A 20049-nucleotide genomic window follows, 5' to 3' on the forward strand; every position below is an offset into this window, starting at 1 on the left:
CAGTCTCTGGGTCAGTGCATTCAAAACAGAAATTATGATCCTTCTCCCAAAACCCTCCTGTCTTGCCTACTTCCCCATTCCTGACTAATATGTCCTCAATCTCTGAGAGCCCCAGGACTACAACCTCAGTATCGTCCTTGACAACTGCACTTGCAGTCACCATATATAACTAAACCATTGGTAAATGTTGTCATTTTTACCTTTACAACATCTCACATATGCATTCCCGTCTCTCCACTCACACACAGACACTACTGTACCAGCTTAGGCCCTCATTGCCTTTCTTCAAAAATATTGTAGTGGTCCTTTATACTAATTTATTTTAAAACCCTTACCTTCAGTACTATGTATTGGTTCCAAGGCAGAAGAGTAGTAAGGGCTAGACAATGGGGGGTAAATGAATTGCCCAGGGTCACACAGCTGGGAAATGCCTGAGGCCAGATTTGAACCTAGGACACCATCCCCCCACGACCCCCATTTCTAGGCCTGATTCTCAATCCATTGGGCTGCCCAGCTGCCCCCTGTAGTGGTCTTTTAATTGTCATCTGCCTCTTGGTCTCACCATTCCAGACCTCTAGCCTTTGGGTTGTAGGTCTGACCATGTTATACTCCCTACAAAATGAGTTCCTGTCACTCCCCTTTCACCTCTGTTTAACATAAAGTAATTCCTAACCTTATCCCTTTCCTCTTTTTCTAATCTCCTTAACCACTTCTCCTTTCCCTGCCCTGCCTTCACTCTGTGACACCATTGCACTGGACTACTTGGTCCTCATGCACAACCTTTTCTCTATCTCTTGGCTTTTGTACAGGCTCTTCTCCATGTCTGAATGCCATGCCCATCCCTCTTTGCTTCTCAGTTTCCCTGGCTTCCTTCACACAAGTTGCACCTTCTATGGGAGGCCTTTCCTGATGCTGCATCTATAGCACATCAGTAGATAGCATATATTTTCCAGGCAACAAATCTTTATTAAGCACAAATAGCTAAATTTTAGGTAGTGTGAAAGGGGGACTCAAGCAGTTGACAGGATCAGGAAAGGCTTCTTGTAGAAAGTGGTACCAGAGCTATATTTTAAAAAGAATTCTTGTCTTCCCCTCTTGAGAAAGCTATCTAGGCTAGGTACCTCCACTTCATCTCTGCTCACCCTCTTGGAATCAATCTCTCCAAAGTTGTCAAGTGATCTTTCCATTCCAAGATGGCTTTCTTTGCCTGGAAAATTCCTCTTTGTGAACTGAATCAGATTAAAATATAATTAGGAAATTTTTAACAAAACAAATCAGAATATAATTCAACTTAGATAATGTTAATTTGAGGTTTTCTAAATCTTTATGGAGCCTTCAGGGGACCATTTCTATTTGAGTTTGACACCTTTGCTTCAATTGGCAAAAGTACCAAGGGTTCTCTTCCTCCCTGATTTATCTACTGTCTCTCACACTATTGCCCTTCCCTCCAACATACTTCTCCCAGTTTTCATGACACTGCCTTTCTTCTGATTCTCTTCTTACATGACTATTCTTTCCCAGTTTCCTTCCCTGGATCTTCATTTAGCTCAGGACCATTAACTATTTGTGTACTCCAGTGCTTAGGCCTGGCTCCTCTTGAGCTTTCTCTATATCCTTGAACTTGAATAGGAAAAAAAATTACATCTTTATTTTCACTTTCTTCTAACTTTTGGTAGTTTTTCTTTCAGTCCTTTAAAAGCTTGATTCTGAGAAAAGGTTCCTAGGCTTCACCAGACTTCCAAAGATGCCCATGATACAATAATACTTAACATACTCTACTCTGTGCTATGTCACTTAGTAATCTCATCAGCTCCCATGAGTTCAATTATCATCTCTTGACAGACGATTATGAGAGACTAGACAAAAAGAGATCTTTATAAAGATAGATGTCTGGCCCTTGTCTCTCCTGAGCCAATCCCACATCACCAACTTCCATTTGGATACCTTGAACAGGATATTCCATAGAATCTCAAACTCAGAATGTCCCAAACAGAACCCATTATCTTTTACTCTAAACCCAATGCTCTTCCAAATGTTCTTATTATTATTGAATAGGGTGCCACCATCCTCCCAGTCACATAGGCTTATAACACTCAATGTCATCCTTAACTCCTCACTCATACCACATATCCAATCTTCCTTCAGATCTTGTCATGTCAGTGCATTTGTCCCTTTCTCCCCCCTCACACAGATACTACTCTGCTATAGGCTTTCATAACCGCACATCTGGATGATTGAATCAGCCTGTTGGTTGGACTTCTTACCTCTACTCTCCCACTCTATTGTATTCTCCATTTAGTTGCCATTATCCTATTCCTTAAAATACACTGACTACCTATTACCTCAACGATCAAATTATAAAATATTCTACCTCATTTATAAAGACCATAATCAATTGTTCCCTTTCTACTCTTCTAGTCTTCTTACACTGCTCTCCCTGATATGTAATCCACAATCCATCTATGAGAGCCTACTTAATATTTTTCTCCCAGGACGATTCATTTCCTGTCTCTGACTTTTTACTGGCTATTTCCCATGCCTAGAATGCTCTCCCTCTTTCTTCAGCCCTGCCTCCGGACACAACTTCCCTTGCTTCCTTCACAACTTCAGTTCAAATCCCACCTTCTACAAGAGCTTTTCTCAGTCTCTTCTCTACCTCCTGATCTTTCCTCTACTGCTTCTATAACTTATATATAAATATTTGTTTGTATCTTATCTCTCCAACTAGAAAATGAACTCCTTTGAGGGTAGGGGCCACCATTTTAGCTTTCTTGAGATTTCTAGTACTTGGTACATAATAAGTGCTTAATAACTGACCATTTAGAATTATTATGTATGTCTTTGTCAGAAGAAGGGGTATGAGCCAAGTCTTTTGTTCTTTCAATTTGATTATACTTCCTATTTCAGACGGATGGAACAATGAACTTGGACAGTGATGAAGGTGAAGAACCATCCCCTGAAGCTCTGGTCAGGTACCTTTCAATGAGGAGGCACACAGTGGGCGTCGCTGATCCCCGGTGAGTATGTGACTCAGCTGCTCTATATACACCAAGGAAATGGATTTCTCCCTACAATGATGCATTTTTTCAGTGAACATTCTTCTTCCTCATTAGTGTCCTCCAGGAAAGATTACATGTCATCTTGCCCCACTGTATATCAAGGAATCCACCTAGAGAGTGGCATACTCATTCCCTATATCCTACCACTTTATGACAACCTTATATGTCCTACTATTGTAAATACTACAAGTTCCTTTCTTTCACTGCCTGCATAAAAATAAGATTCATCAATATTCTCTTCCCATCCCCTTTACTCCCTGAGAGTTAAGATGGGTTTAATTCCCGTTGTGATACTAAGTTTTCTCACATTTAAAATTTGCAACTCAAAGAATAATGGTGTAAACATAGATGATAGTTATAGTTGCTTATGAGTAGTTCCCTTTGTATTTACAAAGCCTATAGAAGTCATATAGATAAGACATGCTTATTTTTAAAAATGTCAGCTCACCTTCTACAAATTTATTTTAAAGTTTGTTGTAAAAGCTTCTATTGTAGCATGACAACCCCAAATATGTAGTGCTTCTCTTCCTCAGCATCCTTGACAAGCATAATTACATTCTTCCCCTGGTGGGTCAGCCCTTATATAGGGTAGCCATTGTTTACAGTGAACGGCCTGCATCCTCTAGAAAGTTTCTATTCACCTCTGAAACTTTAGAAACCAACCTGATGCTGGCTACAGCCAGAGTGCTTTCTTGAGAAAGGAAGGGTAGTTTTGCCTGAAGAGTTAGCAGTTAATATCTATCCCCAGACACAATGAGCTTTTGCTCTTTTTGATTTCTACATTTCCCAGAAAGAAAGATAAAAGCTATGGGAAATAGAAATGAATTTAGCTTTGTCATTGTTTAGAGATAATGGTGATAGCTGACATTTGGAGAGAACTTTGTTTCTCAAAGCCCTTTACACACCTTATTGCATTTATTCCTCATAACAACACTATGAGGCTCTCAGGCTACTAAACTTTCTCATAGTATGAAAGAGATAGGGTCAGAGGTGGATTCAAATTTTGTCTCCCTAATACCAGGGTTGCCTTTTTCCACATAGAAGATGCTCTGAATAAGAGTCTAACTGAATTTCTCTTTTATTCTGTTTGTTGCCAGCACGGAAGTCACAGAAGATCTTCAGAAGCTCCTTCCTGGCTTTCCTCGGGTCAGCCCCCAGGCTCCATTCCTCCAGGTGGCCCCTAACATGAATTTCGTGCACAACCTACTCCCTATGCAAAATTTGCAACCAACTGGGCAGTTAGAGTACAAGGTATATGGACAAGAGAAAAAAAAATAATTAAGACATCTCTGAGAAGCTACCTAGAAAAGCTAACTAGTTTTTAACTAGAGCTCCTTTGAGACTCCTATGGTTTCTGGGACTTAAAATGATTTCCCATTGAATAAGGAGTATTTTCCTTTCTAAGTAGTTGGGTTTAGAGAGATTTGTAAGGAATATAGGGAAGAGCTAGAATTCCCTCTAAACCATGATCAAAAGAGCCTTGAATTTCATAAGGATAAATTAAAGTTTTTCCCTCCTCCACTTTTTCCCCATCCCATCAAACCACTTCCACTGTGTCCTTGGTAGGAGCAGTCCCTGCTACAGCCTCCCACTCTACAGTTGCTGAATGGAATGGGCCCCCTTGGCCGGCGGGCATCAGATGGAGGAGCCAACATCCAGCTGCATGCCCAACAATTGCTGAAGCGCCCAAGGGGACCCTCCCCTCTTGTCACCATGACACCAGTGAGTAGCAACTCAGACCCAGGTGGATCACTGCCTTTTCAGGGGTCTTTCATATAAAAATAGTGTTCTAAAACTCTCTCAATCCGCATTTCTGGATTCTTTTCCATTTTTAAATAAGATTTATGATTCTTGATAATTCTAAATTTTTTATCCTGTTTATCCCAATAATTTCTCTCTGATTATTGCCTAACTTCTTCCTAAACTGAGCTCTGCCTGGGAGAGTTCCATCTTCTTTCTGTGAGCCAGTGAACTGGTTCCTAATGTGCCAAGTCTGTTTAAGCTATACCCCTACCTCTTTTTCTATTCTAAACAGCTCAGCTCACAGCCCTTTACTGGAAATCAGCATTTTAGTAGTTAGTTGAATGTGATAGTTCCCTTCAGTTTTTAAAAACTGATTTCTGAAAATTCCTGCCCACCAAAGTATTCACCTCTGTGATGCAATTTAGAATCACATGATAATCATCCTTGGTGATCATTACAGTCTCTTCCCTAATTCTCTTGCCTCCTTAGTGCCTTTGTTCTTAGTATTTTCAACTTCAAATTATTTTTCTCCTTTGAACTTGAGTTTTATTAAATTATTTTCCTGGCATATAATCTCATTCACTCATTCAAGAAATATCTGAGTGTTAACTGTTCGTGAAATAATATGCTAAGTGCAATGGGGACTGACTGCTATGCTTCAGGGACTTAAAATCCAGGTGGGAGAGATAAGAGCACATAAAGCCTTTAAAATACTGTGTAAAGATATAGATGGTTATTTATTGAAATAAAGCATACAGATTTTTTCTTTTTAAATATTTTTCCACATATACATAATTCATTTTCTTTCTCTCCCCTCTTCTCTCCTCCCTCCCAGACCCGACAAGCAATTCCACTGAGTTTTACAAATGTTACCATTTGATACCTATTTCCATATTGTTCATTTTTGCTATAGAGCAATCTTTTTAAAGCCTAAACCCCAGGGGCAGCTGGGTAGTTCAGTGGAGTGAGAGCCAGGCCTAGAGAGAGGAGGTCCTAGGTTCAAATCTAGCCTCAAGACACTTCCCAGCTATGAGACCCGGGGCAAGTCACTTAACCCCCACTGCCTAACCTTACCACTCTTATGCCTTGGAACCAATACACAGTATTAATTCCAAGATAGAAGGTAAGGGTCCTATAAACAAACAAATAAATAAATGAAATGAAATGAAGCCTAAACCCCAAATCCCATAACCATATATGCATGTGATAAGTGATGCCATATGTTTTGCCTTTGCATTTCTAGTCCCATAGTTCTTTCTCTCAATGTGGATAGCATTCTTTTACATAAGTCCTTCAGGAATGTCCTGGCTTGTTGTATAGCTACTAGTAGCAAGGTCTATTACAATTTAATTTTTCCACAATGTTTTACTTCCTGTGTACATAGTTCTTCTGGTTCTGCTCATCTCACTCTGCATCAGTTCATTATTGGTTCTCCCAGTTCATATGGAAAGCCTCCAGATCATCTGACACAATAATATTCCATCACCATCATATACAATTTGTTTAGCCATTCCCCAATTAAGGGACACCCCCTCATTTTCCAATTTTTTGCTACTACAAAGAGCGCACCTATGAATATTTTTGTGAGTGTTTTTCCTTATTACCTCTTTAGGTTACAAATCCAGCAGCGGTATTGTTGGATCAAAGGGTAGCATATATATTCTTAAGGTTTCAAAGAAGGGAGAGATGAACAGTGATGAGAATAGTCAATAAAAATGTCATGGAGGAGATATATCTTAAACTGATCTGAATAAGTAAAATTTGGATCAATAATCCAATTATTTCTTGGTCAGACCAGTCATTTCTTTTTTTTGTTTTCCCTTACTTAGAATGTAGTGAAATGAAGAGGAGTCTTAGATTTGGATCCAGGTCCTACTGCCCACTAGCTCTATAACAAACAAGCGATTTAAAATCTCAGAACAAGGGGCAGCTGGTTGGCTCAGTGGATTGAGAGCTAGGCCTAGAGACAGGAGATCCTAGGTTCAAATCTGGCCTCAGACACTTCCCAACTGTGTGACCCTGGGCAAGTCACTTAACCCCCATGGCCTGGCCCTTACCACTCTTCTGCTGTGGAACCAATACACAGTATTGACTCCAAGATGGAAGGTAGGGGTTTTAAAAATGAATAAATAAAATAAAATCTCAAGACTTCAGTTTCTTTATTTGTAAAATGGAATTAAAAATTCTTGGACTACTTACCCCATTTTGTGAACTGTGAAGTATTGACAGCTGTAAATTATTATATTATTCTGGCTTTGCTGATTATCCTTATATCCCATGAATCTCTCTTACTGAGTTTAGATCCAAAATAAAGATTTAGGTGTTTCCTTTAAGAAGGGCTTAAGTAAGTGCATAAAAAGTGTGCAGGTGAACAGAGACTCAGAAGTTCATGGAGAAAGTTTTAGCCTAGAAATTTTATAGAAGGACTACCCTAGGAGTCCGGTTTGGTGAAGGAGAAAAGTTGCCAAATAACTTTCATGTACTTAGCATTCTTGTTTTTCTTCAGGCAGTCCCAGCTGTTACCCCTGTGGATGAGGAAAGCTCCGATGGGGAGCCAGATCAGGAAGCTGTACAGAGGTAATGTGACATCTGGCAATGCTTGCAGAACATCCTTGGCAAGTTCTTCTGCAGGCAACAAAAGGCCACCTTTGACCAAGGTTATGGACCAGTGTAGTCTTTGACACGACTGTGGTCTCTGTGTATGCAAGATGGGGCCTATTCCTCCCGACACTGAAATAAGAAGATGGCCCAGGAAATGTAATTTCCACAAGAGTCATTGGACAGCAGTAACTCATAAGCACTTTACTCTTCCTGCCTATACAGTCCCTCTTCCTCTTTTCATCCACCTTCCAATGAACCATCAATGGTGTTCATAAGGCTCAACAAGACTCCTGCCATATACCAATAACCTGTACTTTTTACTGACAGAAATTGGAGATGTTGGTTTAAATCAATCCTGGTCAGTGTGCTCATGGTACCACTGGCATTGGTTGCTTCTGTCCAGAGAAAATATGTCCCTCATGTTATTTGCTGTTTGCTCTTTCTGACCCCTTATGCCGTGAAAGATGCACCCCTCAGAAATCTCAGACAGAGATACAGACTTTTATTGTTTGCAAGCCTGGATTAGATGCTTGATCACAGAAAGCTACATACAGTGCCTTTCATGTGTACTTTATTTTGTTTTATCTCGGTGCCTCTAGCTCTATATATGCCACCTCACAAGCCCAGGGAATGGAGCAGGGTTAGAGCTCTCAGTTTTTTATGGAAATATGGACAGTGTTCAAGATAGTATATTTTCCCTAAGGGAAACTGGAATAAAGTTATTTTCTTAGGCTCTTTGGGCAAGTGTGGGTGTCTTTCTCAAATAGATATTAAACTACTAATGGCTTGCTCCTTTTGCAAGTTACCATACCACTAATTACCCGGCTGTCTGTTAACTGACTTGCTCTCTAGCTTAAAAATACAAAGTAGCTAAAAATGAAAGAAGACCATTTTTCATGGAAACCGTTAGCGCTGTTAGCTATTGCACACTTCTATCCTTCATGTTTGTGTGCAAAGGCAGGATTATTCTGGGTCTGAAGTTGGGAAGGGAACCTGGGAAGAACACAGAGTGAGGTAGTCCTTTACTGTTGTGTAGATATGAGTAGGGATCACTGATTTCCAAGGGGAGTCTTTGCAACTGGATTTTCTCTATTTTTTTCCTGAGGTGTTGCAAACAATTGCTGCTGATCAGATAGACTTTCTTAGAAAGGTCATGCTACGTCTATGATAGAAGAGAAATTAGAGGTGACCTTCCTTAATAAGGTCTTCCTTCCTTAAAGCACCTTCTTTTATTCTTTTATCCACTCTTTGGACTTCATTTCCTGCTCTCCCACTTTCTTTCCTCTTTAGATACACTTTTGCAAGAAAACATGACTGTCAGCTTTTCTGAAACAAGAAGGAATATCACTCCCTTTCTCCAACCCTTCATCTGTAATACAGTTGGAGAAAACCTTTAAATTACTTTAAGGGATCATTACATTTTCACCTTTTATGACAGCCCTTAAAGACCTTGAGGAAAAACTTTATGAAGTTGGGGACTTGTCCAACTTTTGAGACTTTCATTTTTCAACTTTCTTTTTATCTCCTCATCCAGAAAGTGATTATTTCTTCAACATAATATCACTTTCTTCTCTATAGATTCAGTAACAGATAAAAAATTTAAATGTGGAATAGCATCTCTCTTTAACTTCACATGAAGAACTCTTTACCATCCACCTAATTTTCTGTAGCTTACTGAAATATAACCATGCACTTTCTATGAGTAAAGGCCCAAAGCCTTACTAATCAAATAGAATTATATTAGGGCTTTCAGTCTCTCTCCTCTGTTCATATCCTACCTATTCTTTATGAGATGCATCTATTCACTAAGTCTTTTGAAAGATCATACGGAAAAGAGAAATGAAGTTTAAAATCAAAGAAGTTTCTTTTCTTGGGCAGAATAAAGAAGAGAATTGGATTCTCTTGTCTTGCTACTAGGCTTGCTCACTGTTTCTTTCTGTGGCTACTGCTGAATAGCCACTTAACTATTGAGCCAATTTTAGTTTGGCCAACTATGCATTCTGCTTTCATCTAATTCAGAGATCTATGCCATGGAGACCTTTTTGAGCAGTAAAGAGCACGATTTTTTCCTTGTGGTGCTTTGGATTAACTTCTAATGCTTCTTGCTGGAGGATATTCCTATCTCTCTTTTTCATTATGAAATGTGCTCCTGCTTGTTGCAGATACTTGGCAAATAGGTCCAAAAGACATACACTGGCCATGACCAACCCAACAGCTGAGATTCCTCCGGACCTGCAGCGGCAGCTAGGACAGCAGCCTTTCCGTGCCCGGGTCTGGCCGCCTCACCTGGTACCCGATCAGCATCGGTGAGTAGCCACATGAGCTGTGTGAGATCCTTGAGGCTCAGCTGACAGGCACCATCCAACTGAGTTTGGAGCAGATGGTGTTAAACAGCAGGGCTCCAAATAGAAGCCACCTGCCATCTTGAACTTAAATGGGATCAATTCCCTTCTTTGAATAGTGAAAAGGGCAAAGTTTTTCAGCTGGTCTTTGAACTATGCAAGCATCACTTTTCCCAAGCACATTGCACAGCTCCTCGTGGTCTTCAGCTGATTCCTAGCATTCTAGCTATTGACTCAGAGACGAGATTAAACTTAAGACCTGCCAGCCGAAGAATTATCCAGAAAGTCTGTCTGATAATGGAAGTTTGATGGCAGTGTCAGCAAAACTGACTTTTGACCAATCTCCTGCAAAAAAGTAAGCATTTAAGCATCATCTCACAGTGTTATACTGTGATTCAAGGCCTACATGTGGAAGAAGACTTACTTCTCTTTGGAAAACAGAACAACACCTTTGTTGCATATTTGCAAGATCATCATATCAGTATTCTGAAAGGAAAATCTTCTCTCTCTCTTTTCAATTATAATCAGTTTCTTTGGGAGTTAAAAAAAAAAAAAAAGAAGGAGGAGGCATGCCCAAGATCAAACTTTCTAAGGAAACTACACACAGCTTAAATTCAAGTCAAATTGGGGGACAGGAAGAAGATGGGATATGCTTTGTAGAGGAATGATTTTGACTAATGAAAGATCTTCCAGAAAGATCATCTTTCTACTTGGTAGTATTGCTTCCCAAAGAGACAGCCTCAAGTCAATGGACAAAGCTTTAAAACCCACTTCAGGTCTCTAGCATTTTATTTTGCTTAAGTCTTTTTATCTGGCATTCTTCCTTGGTGAGGTCAAGACAGTTTCTAAGGAAACGAGGTTGACATACCGTTGCTATGAGATCTTGCAGCCAGTTCACACTAGCAAGCTTAGAAGAGTGTTTTTTATTGTAGATAGATAGCTGCTATGCTGAGCTGAGCATTGATGTTATCAGCAGAAACAAGTGAACTCTGAGCAGACCAAGACAGTCTGATTGCCACGCTGGAACTCTGGAAGAATGATAAGCTCTCCTCTTCCCAGCAGTAACTTCTCATAGAAATCCCTTAGGGCAAAGTTGCATTCATCAAGGAATCTTTGAAGTAATTTATTAAAAGTAACCACTTTTTCCCCTTGCTCATCAGCTCTGACTTCTATCATTACCAAAAATGAGATGTGTTACTTCTGTTTTCTTTTATCATCAAAACACTGCATTTTAGCCTGAGAACTTCAAGATCCAAGTTGGATTCTCTGAATTCCTGAGAAAGTATCCTTATTAGGAAGACATGAAAATTAACCTATATCCATAGGCAGTGCCTGTCCAAATCCCCATAGATCTTTTACATTATTTGAGGAAAATCTCATGGGCTCCAGGATACACAACGAAGTCTTTTTTATTTGGTTTATACTATACATACAGTTCTGAAGTCTTGCCTGCTAGAGATCTCTCTGTTCAAATGGCATTGTTCTTTTTTAGAATAGTCCAAGAGGTTTTGGGGGCTAAATCAGTTTGAATTGGGGGAGAGGGCAACATAGGGGGAGGGAGTCTGGGGCAAATTTGGATTAAGTCACCAGAGAAATTTTACAGCAGAGAAAAATTAAGGCCCAGGACAAAAGTCTTGAGCGCCCGAATAATAAAATGAGTAGTCAGTAAAAAGAAGAAAAGAACACCTCACATATCTATCCCTTTGGAGTAATCTAGACATAATTCAACTTGGAGGTAGAACAAGGGGGGGTGGTCTAACTGAGATCTGTCTGAAAAGTCTGTGGTTCTCCTCCCACCCCAAAACTTGTGTCCCTACTGTCTGGTGGAGAATAGTGCCTTTAACTCACCCTCATTCTTTCCTACCCATCTGAACATAATTTAAAAATAAGTTAAATTAACAGCTTCCTGAGTCTTCTGAAATTGGTGAAGTAATGATTTGTCTAAAGTTGACTGTTGAGTTTGAGTATCAGTCTATTCATTGGCTAAACTATTGAACTGTTCCCTGAGAGAATCAGTCTTCAAAGCATATTTCATGGTTGTCAGAGAACACAGCCAGACTGATTTGGTCTCTTGACTCAGTAAGGGTAGGACCTTCTGAGTGAATAAGATTTGCTTGATCTTTTAATAACTTTGGGGAGTCAACTTAATAAAGTTTTGAAAGGAAGTAAAAATACAGTTAAATCCATGAAGATGTCTTTGGTAGTAAATCTTACATACAAAGCCTCTTCCTGGAGTTAAAATGAAAATAAAAGATGATTAAGGATATCCTTTTGGAAAGAATTGGATTTTGGAACTGGTAAACCTTGTGTTCATAATGACACTGAAACAGACTCATTGGTTTCTACAACAGTGTCAAGCTTCAGATAGGAATTCTCTAAAATAAAAGTCAGTCCTGAGAGGGAAAGGGGATTTCCTCACCTGCCAAACCTAGCCCCTTTATATCTTCTCATAGTCATCATATTCCTCCTAGCCCCTCCCCTGTCTGGAGTTTGAACTTTTGCTAACCTGCCTCCTTGTCTGTGGCTTTGTTTCAGTCCATAATGAGGTGGTGATCATATCACTTAGTTCAAAATGGTGTCATCCCTGCCCTGAATATGAAACCTGATCCCATCCACTGGCTGCGAGAATGCTGCCCTGGCAGTCTTTTATCTGCATGCCTTAAACTCATAAACATCTCTTTCTGATTAGGTAATAGAAGTTGGTATTAACTTTGGCCCCAATGCTGTCTTGGGCATGCCTTATCAACAGCCAAGCTCTTGTCTGTCTTCAGTGTGAAGGCTCTGCTGTCTCTGCCAGCAGCTGTAAGGAGCAGCAAGCTCTATGCAGAAGAGTTACATCCACCTGGGGGCAGAGTCTGAGGAGCCTGGAGAATGAGAGGCTCTACTCCTCTCTGAGAGGTTTCTTTTCAGAGTAGCCAAATGTTTTAGCTCATGGCTATCTTTCTCTCAGCTATCAAGCCAGGTGCAGAGCCTCAAATCCCATAGAAACTTATTGTCTTTTCGTTCAGGTTTGACAATAGTAGGATGAAGTTTAATCATCCAGACTGGGTGGGAGAATCACTAAGTGAGAGGTGCTTAAAATGCACTTAAGGCAACTGGGAACACAATGCCTAGAGTCAGGAAGACTTGAGTTCAAATCCAGACTCAGAGATTTACCAGCTTTAGGACCTTGGACAAGTCAGTTAACCTTTGTTTGCCTCTGTTTCTCCCTGTGTAAAATGAGATTCATAATGGCATCTATCTCCCAGAGATGTTGTTAGAGTCAAATAATATCTGTAAACCACTTTGCAAGTGACTAGCACATAGTAGGCATTTAGAAGGGAAGGCAGGTGGTGACCTTACAAGTGCTATCCCAGCCCTAATCATTGAACTTATAAATTTCATTCCAAACATAGGACTGATTACAATTTTTCTGTGGAAATTCTGATCTCTTATTGCAGAGTTTATTTCTGAGAGGATTGTAGCCAAATTACTGTGAAGCCACTGCTTGAGTGGTATAACCATAGGTGCAAGAGCTCCTGCTCATTATAACCTGAGGGCATTCAGAAGCCATCATTTTGTTTAACCCCAACCAGGTACAGGAGTTTGCAAAGACAATGTTCTGTCTCTGTATTTTTATAATCTTGGTTAACATTTGGGGACCAGGTGTAAAGAACAGATTTTAAATCAAGAGATCGAAGTTATAGTCCCAGCCGTGTCATCCTAAAGAAGTCACTAAGCTCTCCAACCACTGGATCCTTCATCTCTAAAGTGGAATAATCATAGTTACACTATCTGTCCCACAGGGCTCTTGTGAGGCATGAGCTTTATTCTGTAAATAGGAAGGTACTATTCTCAGCATCATTCGGTTCAAAAGGTAGAGAGATGAGCTCCCTGAGCAGGCACTCTCTTGTCTCTCTCTGTGTCCCCTGCACTGAGCTCTGGATCTGGCAGGAGAGACACTTAATCAAAGCTTATTGCCTGACCAGTATCAGAGGTAAGTTGAAATGGAGCTTCATAGGTGGCCTCTGAAAGGAAGAGTCAGGGGACAACTGGATAGCTCAGCGACTTGAATCAGGCCTAGAGACAGGAGGTCCTAGGTTCAAATCTGGCCTCAGACACTTCCCAGCTGTGTGACCCTGGGCAAGTCACTTAACCCCCATTGCCTAGCCCTTACCACTCTTCTGCCTTGGAACCAATACACAGTATTGATTCCTAGATGAAGGTAAGGGTTTAAATAAGTAAATATAATGAAAGGAAGAGCCATCCCATAGAATGCACATCCAGCTCCTTGGGTAAAATGTTTACACCTCTGGGACGTTTATGGGCCACCCACTATCCTGCTGCCTGGATAAGCACTTAGTGTGCATTTGGAGACACCCAGCCCCTAACCTTCTTTTCCCCTGTGCTCAGCTCTGTCTACAAGGACTCCAACACCCTGCACCTTCCCACAGAGCGTTTTTCCCCTGTGCGCCGATTTTCTGATGGGGCTGCAAGCATCCAGGCTTTCAAAGCTCACCTGGAGAAGATGGGCAACCACAGCAGCATCAAACAGCTGCAGCAGGTAAAGGAAAGGCTGTGAATGCCCCTGGAGGAGTGTGATTAGTCTGGAGAACCCAACATGATCCCCATGGATGTTAAATCCCTATGGGGCTCCTTTTTGCCATATACAGCAGCAGCATTGCAGCTTGTGGCTTAAGAAGATAATAGCTTTCTTATAAAAGATCTTTGCTTTCTCACTAAAATTTCTCTGCCAAGAGCCCCTTTGCCATCTGACACTATCAAGAGAAAAGGAATTACTATTCTTTGGATACCCTAGAGAATATCTTGAGTTTGGATTGACCCTTGTTCTTCTAAACAACTCTTGCATTCCCCTACAGGTTGATGTTGTAGGTGAGCCTACTGTGTTATTATTACTTGGCATACTCGATAGCCTTGCCATTGAGTTAGGAAATGCACCTTTAAATCCAGCATAAGATGCTAATTTTATCTCAGCCTTCTGAATGACTGAGCTTTGAATGGCACATGATATGTGCATGTGTTTTACAACAGACAGTCTCCATTATTACACAAGACATCATGGGATACCAGAACTAGATGGGGGGAGGGGGACCTTCTGCATCCTTTTCCATATGTTTCCATATGACAGAACCTGATTGACTATATTTAGCTCACAAATATAAACATATTAGTCTTCTCTGTAGAAGGACACTTCATCTCCTGCGACTTTTTCTGCCCATGAGACTGTGGAGCATCTGTTGTGATCATTGCATGGTATGGGATTGGCTCCAATGAATCCATATTAACTGCATTCATTACAGGAGTGTGAGCAGCTGCAAAAGATGTATGGGGGGCAGATTGATGAGAGAACACTCGAGAAGACTCAGCAGCAACATATGTTATACCAGCAGGAGCAACATCATCAGATTCTCCAGCAGCAAATTCAGGTAGACCTCTCCAGGCTTCCTCCAAGTTTGAGAGGGCTTTGATTTCAGATTGATTTGCCTGTAAAATGCAAATGAATTATTTCCAAAGAGTAATAACAATGGCTAATATTTATATGTACTTTTTTAAAGTTTTCAAGTGCTTTACATGTATTACCTCATTTTAGTTATATTTTAAGAGAGTTGGCATTTATGATAAAATGAAAAATCTCCAGTAAGTAAACAGACATGAAGAAGATAAGCAGAAACCTCATTCACTGAGATGTCTTCCTTTTCCTTTCAAGAGAATAACTCAAGATAATCATGTAATTCAAAGTTATTTTTTTTTCTTCATTGATTTTAGGATTGTATCCGTCCTCCTCAACCTTCTCCACCTCTTCAGGCTACATGTGAAAACCAGCCAGCCCTTCTTACCCACCAGCTCCAGAGGTAACAGATCTCACCAGTAAAGACCTCTAGGACTAACTGATTTATCATGGAGAAGCTAATAGCTTTCCAAGGCATTCCTCCTGAGAGTTTCCATTTAAAAAACTAAACTGCTAACACAGTACTTGGTTTAAATTTCAAAGAGCAGACTCCCTCAATTATTTATTCAATGCTTCCTGTGTTTAAAACATTCTTCAAAATGGGGCCCTTGAAGTCATACCCATTTGTGCAGCTTTATTTCTACTTATTTCCATTAAAAAAGTAATTTGTTGACTTAGTGCAAGAGATGGGACCTAGGCCCCCCTTTGACTCTGCTACTTGTCTCTTATGAGGGATCTGGTAAACTAGAGAGAGGTGATGATTAAAGACCACTATGGATAATGTGTGTAGATCATAAGCCTTAACAAAGCAAAGTACCTCCTATTTGATATAATGACTGAATGATTGAAGGCAGCTTCAGGATTGTGATGTGATCTTGAAAGGTTTGTTTCTGTTTCTCTTTTTCAAGGTTACGGATTCAGCCCTCGAGCCCTCCCCCTACCCACCCCAACAACCATCTCTTCAGACAGCCCAGTAATAGCCCTCCCCCTGTCAGCAGTGCCATTCTTCAGTCTCATGGTGAGTGGGAGGGTTGAAGAGAACTATTCTATGTCATGTGGAAAGGAGGCATAAAATTTCTCATGAATTCCAGGCCCCAGAACGCTAGTGTCTGTTAAAAAAAAAAATCCCAACACTTTTTCTCTTTGTTATATAAGGTATTGCTACTATAGGACACCTCTCCATGGCTCAGTTTGATCCTATAGTTCTTTGCTAAGAGCATAACCTAGTTTCCCTCAGAAGTCTTTAGGAAAATCTTAAATTGGCTTTTAGATGACATCAGACTAAGATTCTTTATTAGCTCTCAATTTCTCCTATCTGACTGCTAGCCTAGTTGCTTAGATACTTAGAAGGTGCCTTCTCCCTAGGTGCGGCCTCTCCTTCCCAGTTTCAAGGCTTGCCATCCCGAAGTGCAATCTTCCAGCAGCCTGGGAACTGTTCTCCTCCCCCCAATGTGACACTGACCTGCATGGGCCTACAGCAACCTGCCCAGTCTCAGCAGGTGACCATCCAGGTACAAGAGCCACCTGACATGCTGAGCAACATGCCAGGGGCATCAGCAGCTGGGCGGGGCATGTCCCTCAACTCCTGTGCCAGTCAGATTCAGATGCAGCACCGTGCCAACCTGATGGCCTCCCTCACCTATGGGCACCGCCCATTATCCAAGCAACTGAGTGCCGACAGTGCAGAGGCCCACAGGTAAGGCCCTCCAGGGCCACCCTTCTGGTGACCTAGGATGAATTGAGAAGAATCTTCTTCTTTTCGCCTTCCCCTGCAGCATGAGGAGGGAGATAGGGGTGTCTGGCTGAGCTGTGACCTTGGACCAGATTATCCCATTATGTTCTAAAATCTGACTGGAGGTTTGAGAGGCTCCTTGTAAACTGCTGATTGATCCAAGATTAAGGTACTAAAGAGATAAAGGTAGAAAATGGCACAATTATATTCCTGTTTGCCTGAGAAGAGAAAAACAGTGGCTCATTATACTAATATACTTATTAAAAAAACACTGAGCTTTGTCTCTTCTTCTAGCTTTCCTTCTTTTCTATCATTCTCTCAGGAAACCAGTGCATCTTAATTAGCCAGAAGATATTTCAAAGCAGACCATTAACTTCCTCCCACTAGAACTGGTGATATGTCTCTAGTACCCATAGTCTCTTTTGGATCAATGCATAAGATATGGGAGGTTAGAAATGGATACAGGATAATACTTCAAGCCCAGGATTCCATCTTACATTTTAGCCCTTCTTCCTAAGTATACCCTCTTTGAAGGAGAGAAATAGCTATCCTTTGAGATATCATACTCCTCTCGTGGATCTTGTGTGTTTACTGTCTTTTGTGTTTGCAGCTTGAACATGAATCGGTTTTCCCCTGCTAATTATGACCAGGCACATTTACACCCCCAACTGTTCTCGGACCAGTCCCGGGCTTCCCCTACCAGCTACAGCCCATCAGCAGGAGTGGGCTTTCCTCCAACCCAAGCCCTAAAAGTCCCTCCGCTCGACCAGTTCCCTACTTTCCCTTCCAGCGCACATCAGCAGCAACAGCACTACACCACATCGGCACTACAGCAGGCTCTGCTGTCCCCCACGCCGCCTGACTATCCAAGACACCAGCAGGTACCCCACATCCTCCAAGGACTGCTATCCCCCCGGCACTCACTCACGGGCCACTCGGACGTTCGGCTGCCTCCGGCAGAGTTTGCACAGCTCATTAAAAGGCAGCAACAGCGACAGCAGCAGCAGGAATTACAAGAATTGTTCAGGCATATGAACCAGGGGGATGCTGGGAGCCTGGCTTCCAGCTTAGGGGGACAGAGTATATCGGAGTGCCAGGCTTTGTCTTTGCCTTATCAAAACACTGACTCATATCACCACCATCACCACCACCACCACCACCATCACCACCATACCAGCCCCCAGCATCTTTTACAAATCAGGGCACAAGAATGTATCTCACAGGTTCCCTCGCCCGCCCCGGCTCATGGGTACGCACACCAGCCAGCGCTGATCCACTCAGAGAGCATGGAAGAGGACTGCTCGTGTGAAGGGGCCAGGGATTGCTTTCCAGACAGTAAGAGTTCAAACACTTTGACCAAAGGTTGCCATGAGAGCCCCCTGCTATTGAACACAGGTGGGCCTGGAGACCCTGAATCTTTGCTAGGAACTGTAAGCCATGCACAGGAAATGGGAGTGCATCCATATCGACATCAGCCAGTGACTGGATTCAGTAGAAATAAAGTGCCCAGCAGAGGTAAGCCCTCCTGCCTTTTGGGAAACTAGGGATGTCCACCAATACTCATTCATGCACATACCTAGTCTTGGGCATGTCTTTGATTGTTAGTAGGGTTAACTGGTCTCTGGTGTTACTGATCCAAAGAAAGGTTTGGGGGGACACTTTGGTAGATCTTTTGACTTTAATTTGAACATTGGTGGAAAATAGCCTATCAGTAAAAGACTCATTTTTAAATGATTCAAGTTCTCATTTAATTCTCAGAGAGAGAGAGAGAGAGAGAGAGAGAGAGAGAGAGAGAGAGTGTGTGTGTGTGTGTGTGTGTGTGTGTGAGTGATCTCATACAGTTCTCATTTCAGTTCTCTTTAATAAACTAGGAGTGGAACTATAAAGATGAGCCTCTAAATTTCAGTTGTTGCTGGAATTGCCCAAAGAACACAGTTTGGCTTTAAGTTAAAATAACATTTCAATTTAAGAGATTATCAGAGCCCTCCCAGATCCCAATGAGTGTACTTTCTAGTTCTAATAGAACCTTCTTCCCCTATAGAATACCCAAAGAATGTAAATATACATTTCCTTCCATTCTGGTTAATTTAGTGTGTATGTGTGTGTGTATATATTTATAATGTACCTGCCATATGTTAGGCACTGTGCTGAACTCTGGAATTACAAAAACAAAATAATCTTTACCTTCAAAGAACTTAGATTCTAGGGGGCAGCTGGGTAGCTCAGTGGATTGAGAGCCAGATCTAGAGACAGGAGGTCCTGGGTTCAAATCTGGCCTCAGATCCTTCCCAGCTGTGTGACCCAGGCAGGTCACTTGACCCCCATTGCCTAGCCTTTACACTCTTCTGCCTTAGAACCAATACACTGTATTGACTCCAAGATGGAAGGTAAGGGTTTAAAAAAAAAACAAAACAGAACTTAGATTCTACTGGGAGAGATAAATAACATACAAAAGTAAATAAATCCTAGGCAATTTGACATGTAAGTGACAACTGTGGGAGAAATCAGGAAAGGGTTCATGTACAAGGTATAGGAAACTGAACCTTAAAGGATTCTCAGAAGTGGCAATGAGAAGGGGCATAAAGGACATCTTTATGAATGCAAGAGGCAAGAGTTGAGGTTGAGAGTAAGCTGGTAATCAAAAGTTGGCCAAAATGAAGATTTTATGAAGGGAATAGTATGAAATGAGGCAGAAAAGGTAAGAAAGAACCTATTTCTGGAACTTGCACGCATGTGCGCATGGCAGAAAAGGTAAGTCAGATTATAGAGATCCCTAAATGCAAGACTGAGGAATTTGTATATTAGCCTGACATGTATTCAGATACCTCCAGTCATGTGGACCTAATTACCTCCCACCTGTACAATCTACATTCCATTTGATTTTCTCACAGCTCTTTTTTTGTTAGAAAGTCTTGCCTTATGTTGGGCCAAAATCTATTCTCCTGTAACAGCTTTCTAGTTTTGCCCTTGGGGAACATGGAGAACAAATCTAATTCCTTTTTCTACGTGACAGCCCTTCAGATATCTGGAAAAAGATCATGTAGCCATGTATTCTGTATTTTTAAACAAATGGCTCTTACAAGGTTAAACGATACATTAGGTTCATTAATGGAAGGAAAAAGT

The 20049-nt window shown here is 41.2% G+C and overlaps 1 protein-coding gene across 9 annotated transcripts in view; it reads left to right on the forward strand.

Annotated features, from left to right (window-relative positions):
* The window catches only part of SIK3 (SIK family kinase 3), a 301246-nt gene that overhangs the window by 258853 nt on the left and 22344 nt on the right, over window positions 1–20049 (forward strand). For 6 of the 9 annotated variants that reach the window (XM_056794354.1, XM_001380826.5, XM_056794357.1 and 3 more), the window contains 11 exons: window positions 2908–3017; window positions 4157–4310; window positions 4626–4781; window positions 7309–7379; window positions 9566–9709; window positions 14138–14288; window positions 15046–15171; window positions 15512–15597; window positions 16103–16212; window positions 16560–16890; window positions 17537–18441. In XM_056794354.1, coding sequence (XP_056650332.1) covers window positions 2908–3017; window positions 4157–4310; window positions 4626–4781; window positions 7309–7379; window positions 9566–9709; window positions 14138–14288; window positions 15046–15171; window positions 15512–15597; window positions 16103–16212; window positions 16560–16890; window positions 17537–18441 — 2344 coding nt within the window. The remainder of the gene's footprint in view (window positions 1–2907; window positions 3018–4156; window positions 4311–4625; window positions 4782–7308; window positions 7380–9565; window positions 9710–14137; window positions 14289–15045; window positions 15172–15511; window positions 15598–16102; window positions 16213–16559; window positions 16891–17536; window positions 18442–20049) is intronic. The other 3 variants (XM_007494739.3, XM_007494738.3, XM_007494740.3) reach the window with 3 other exon arrangements.

The sequence above is a fragment of the Monodelphis domestica genome, chromosome 4, assembly GCF_027887165.1.
Source record: "Monodelphis domestica isolate mMonDom1 chromosome 4, mMonDom1.pri, whole genome shotgun sequence".
In the NCBI taxonomy this organism is placed as follows: domain Eukaryota; kingdom Metazoa; phylum Chordata; class Mammalia; order Didelphimorphia; family Didelphidae; genus Monodelphis; species Monodelphis domestica.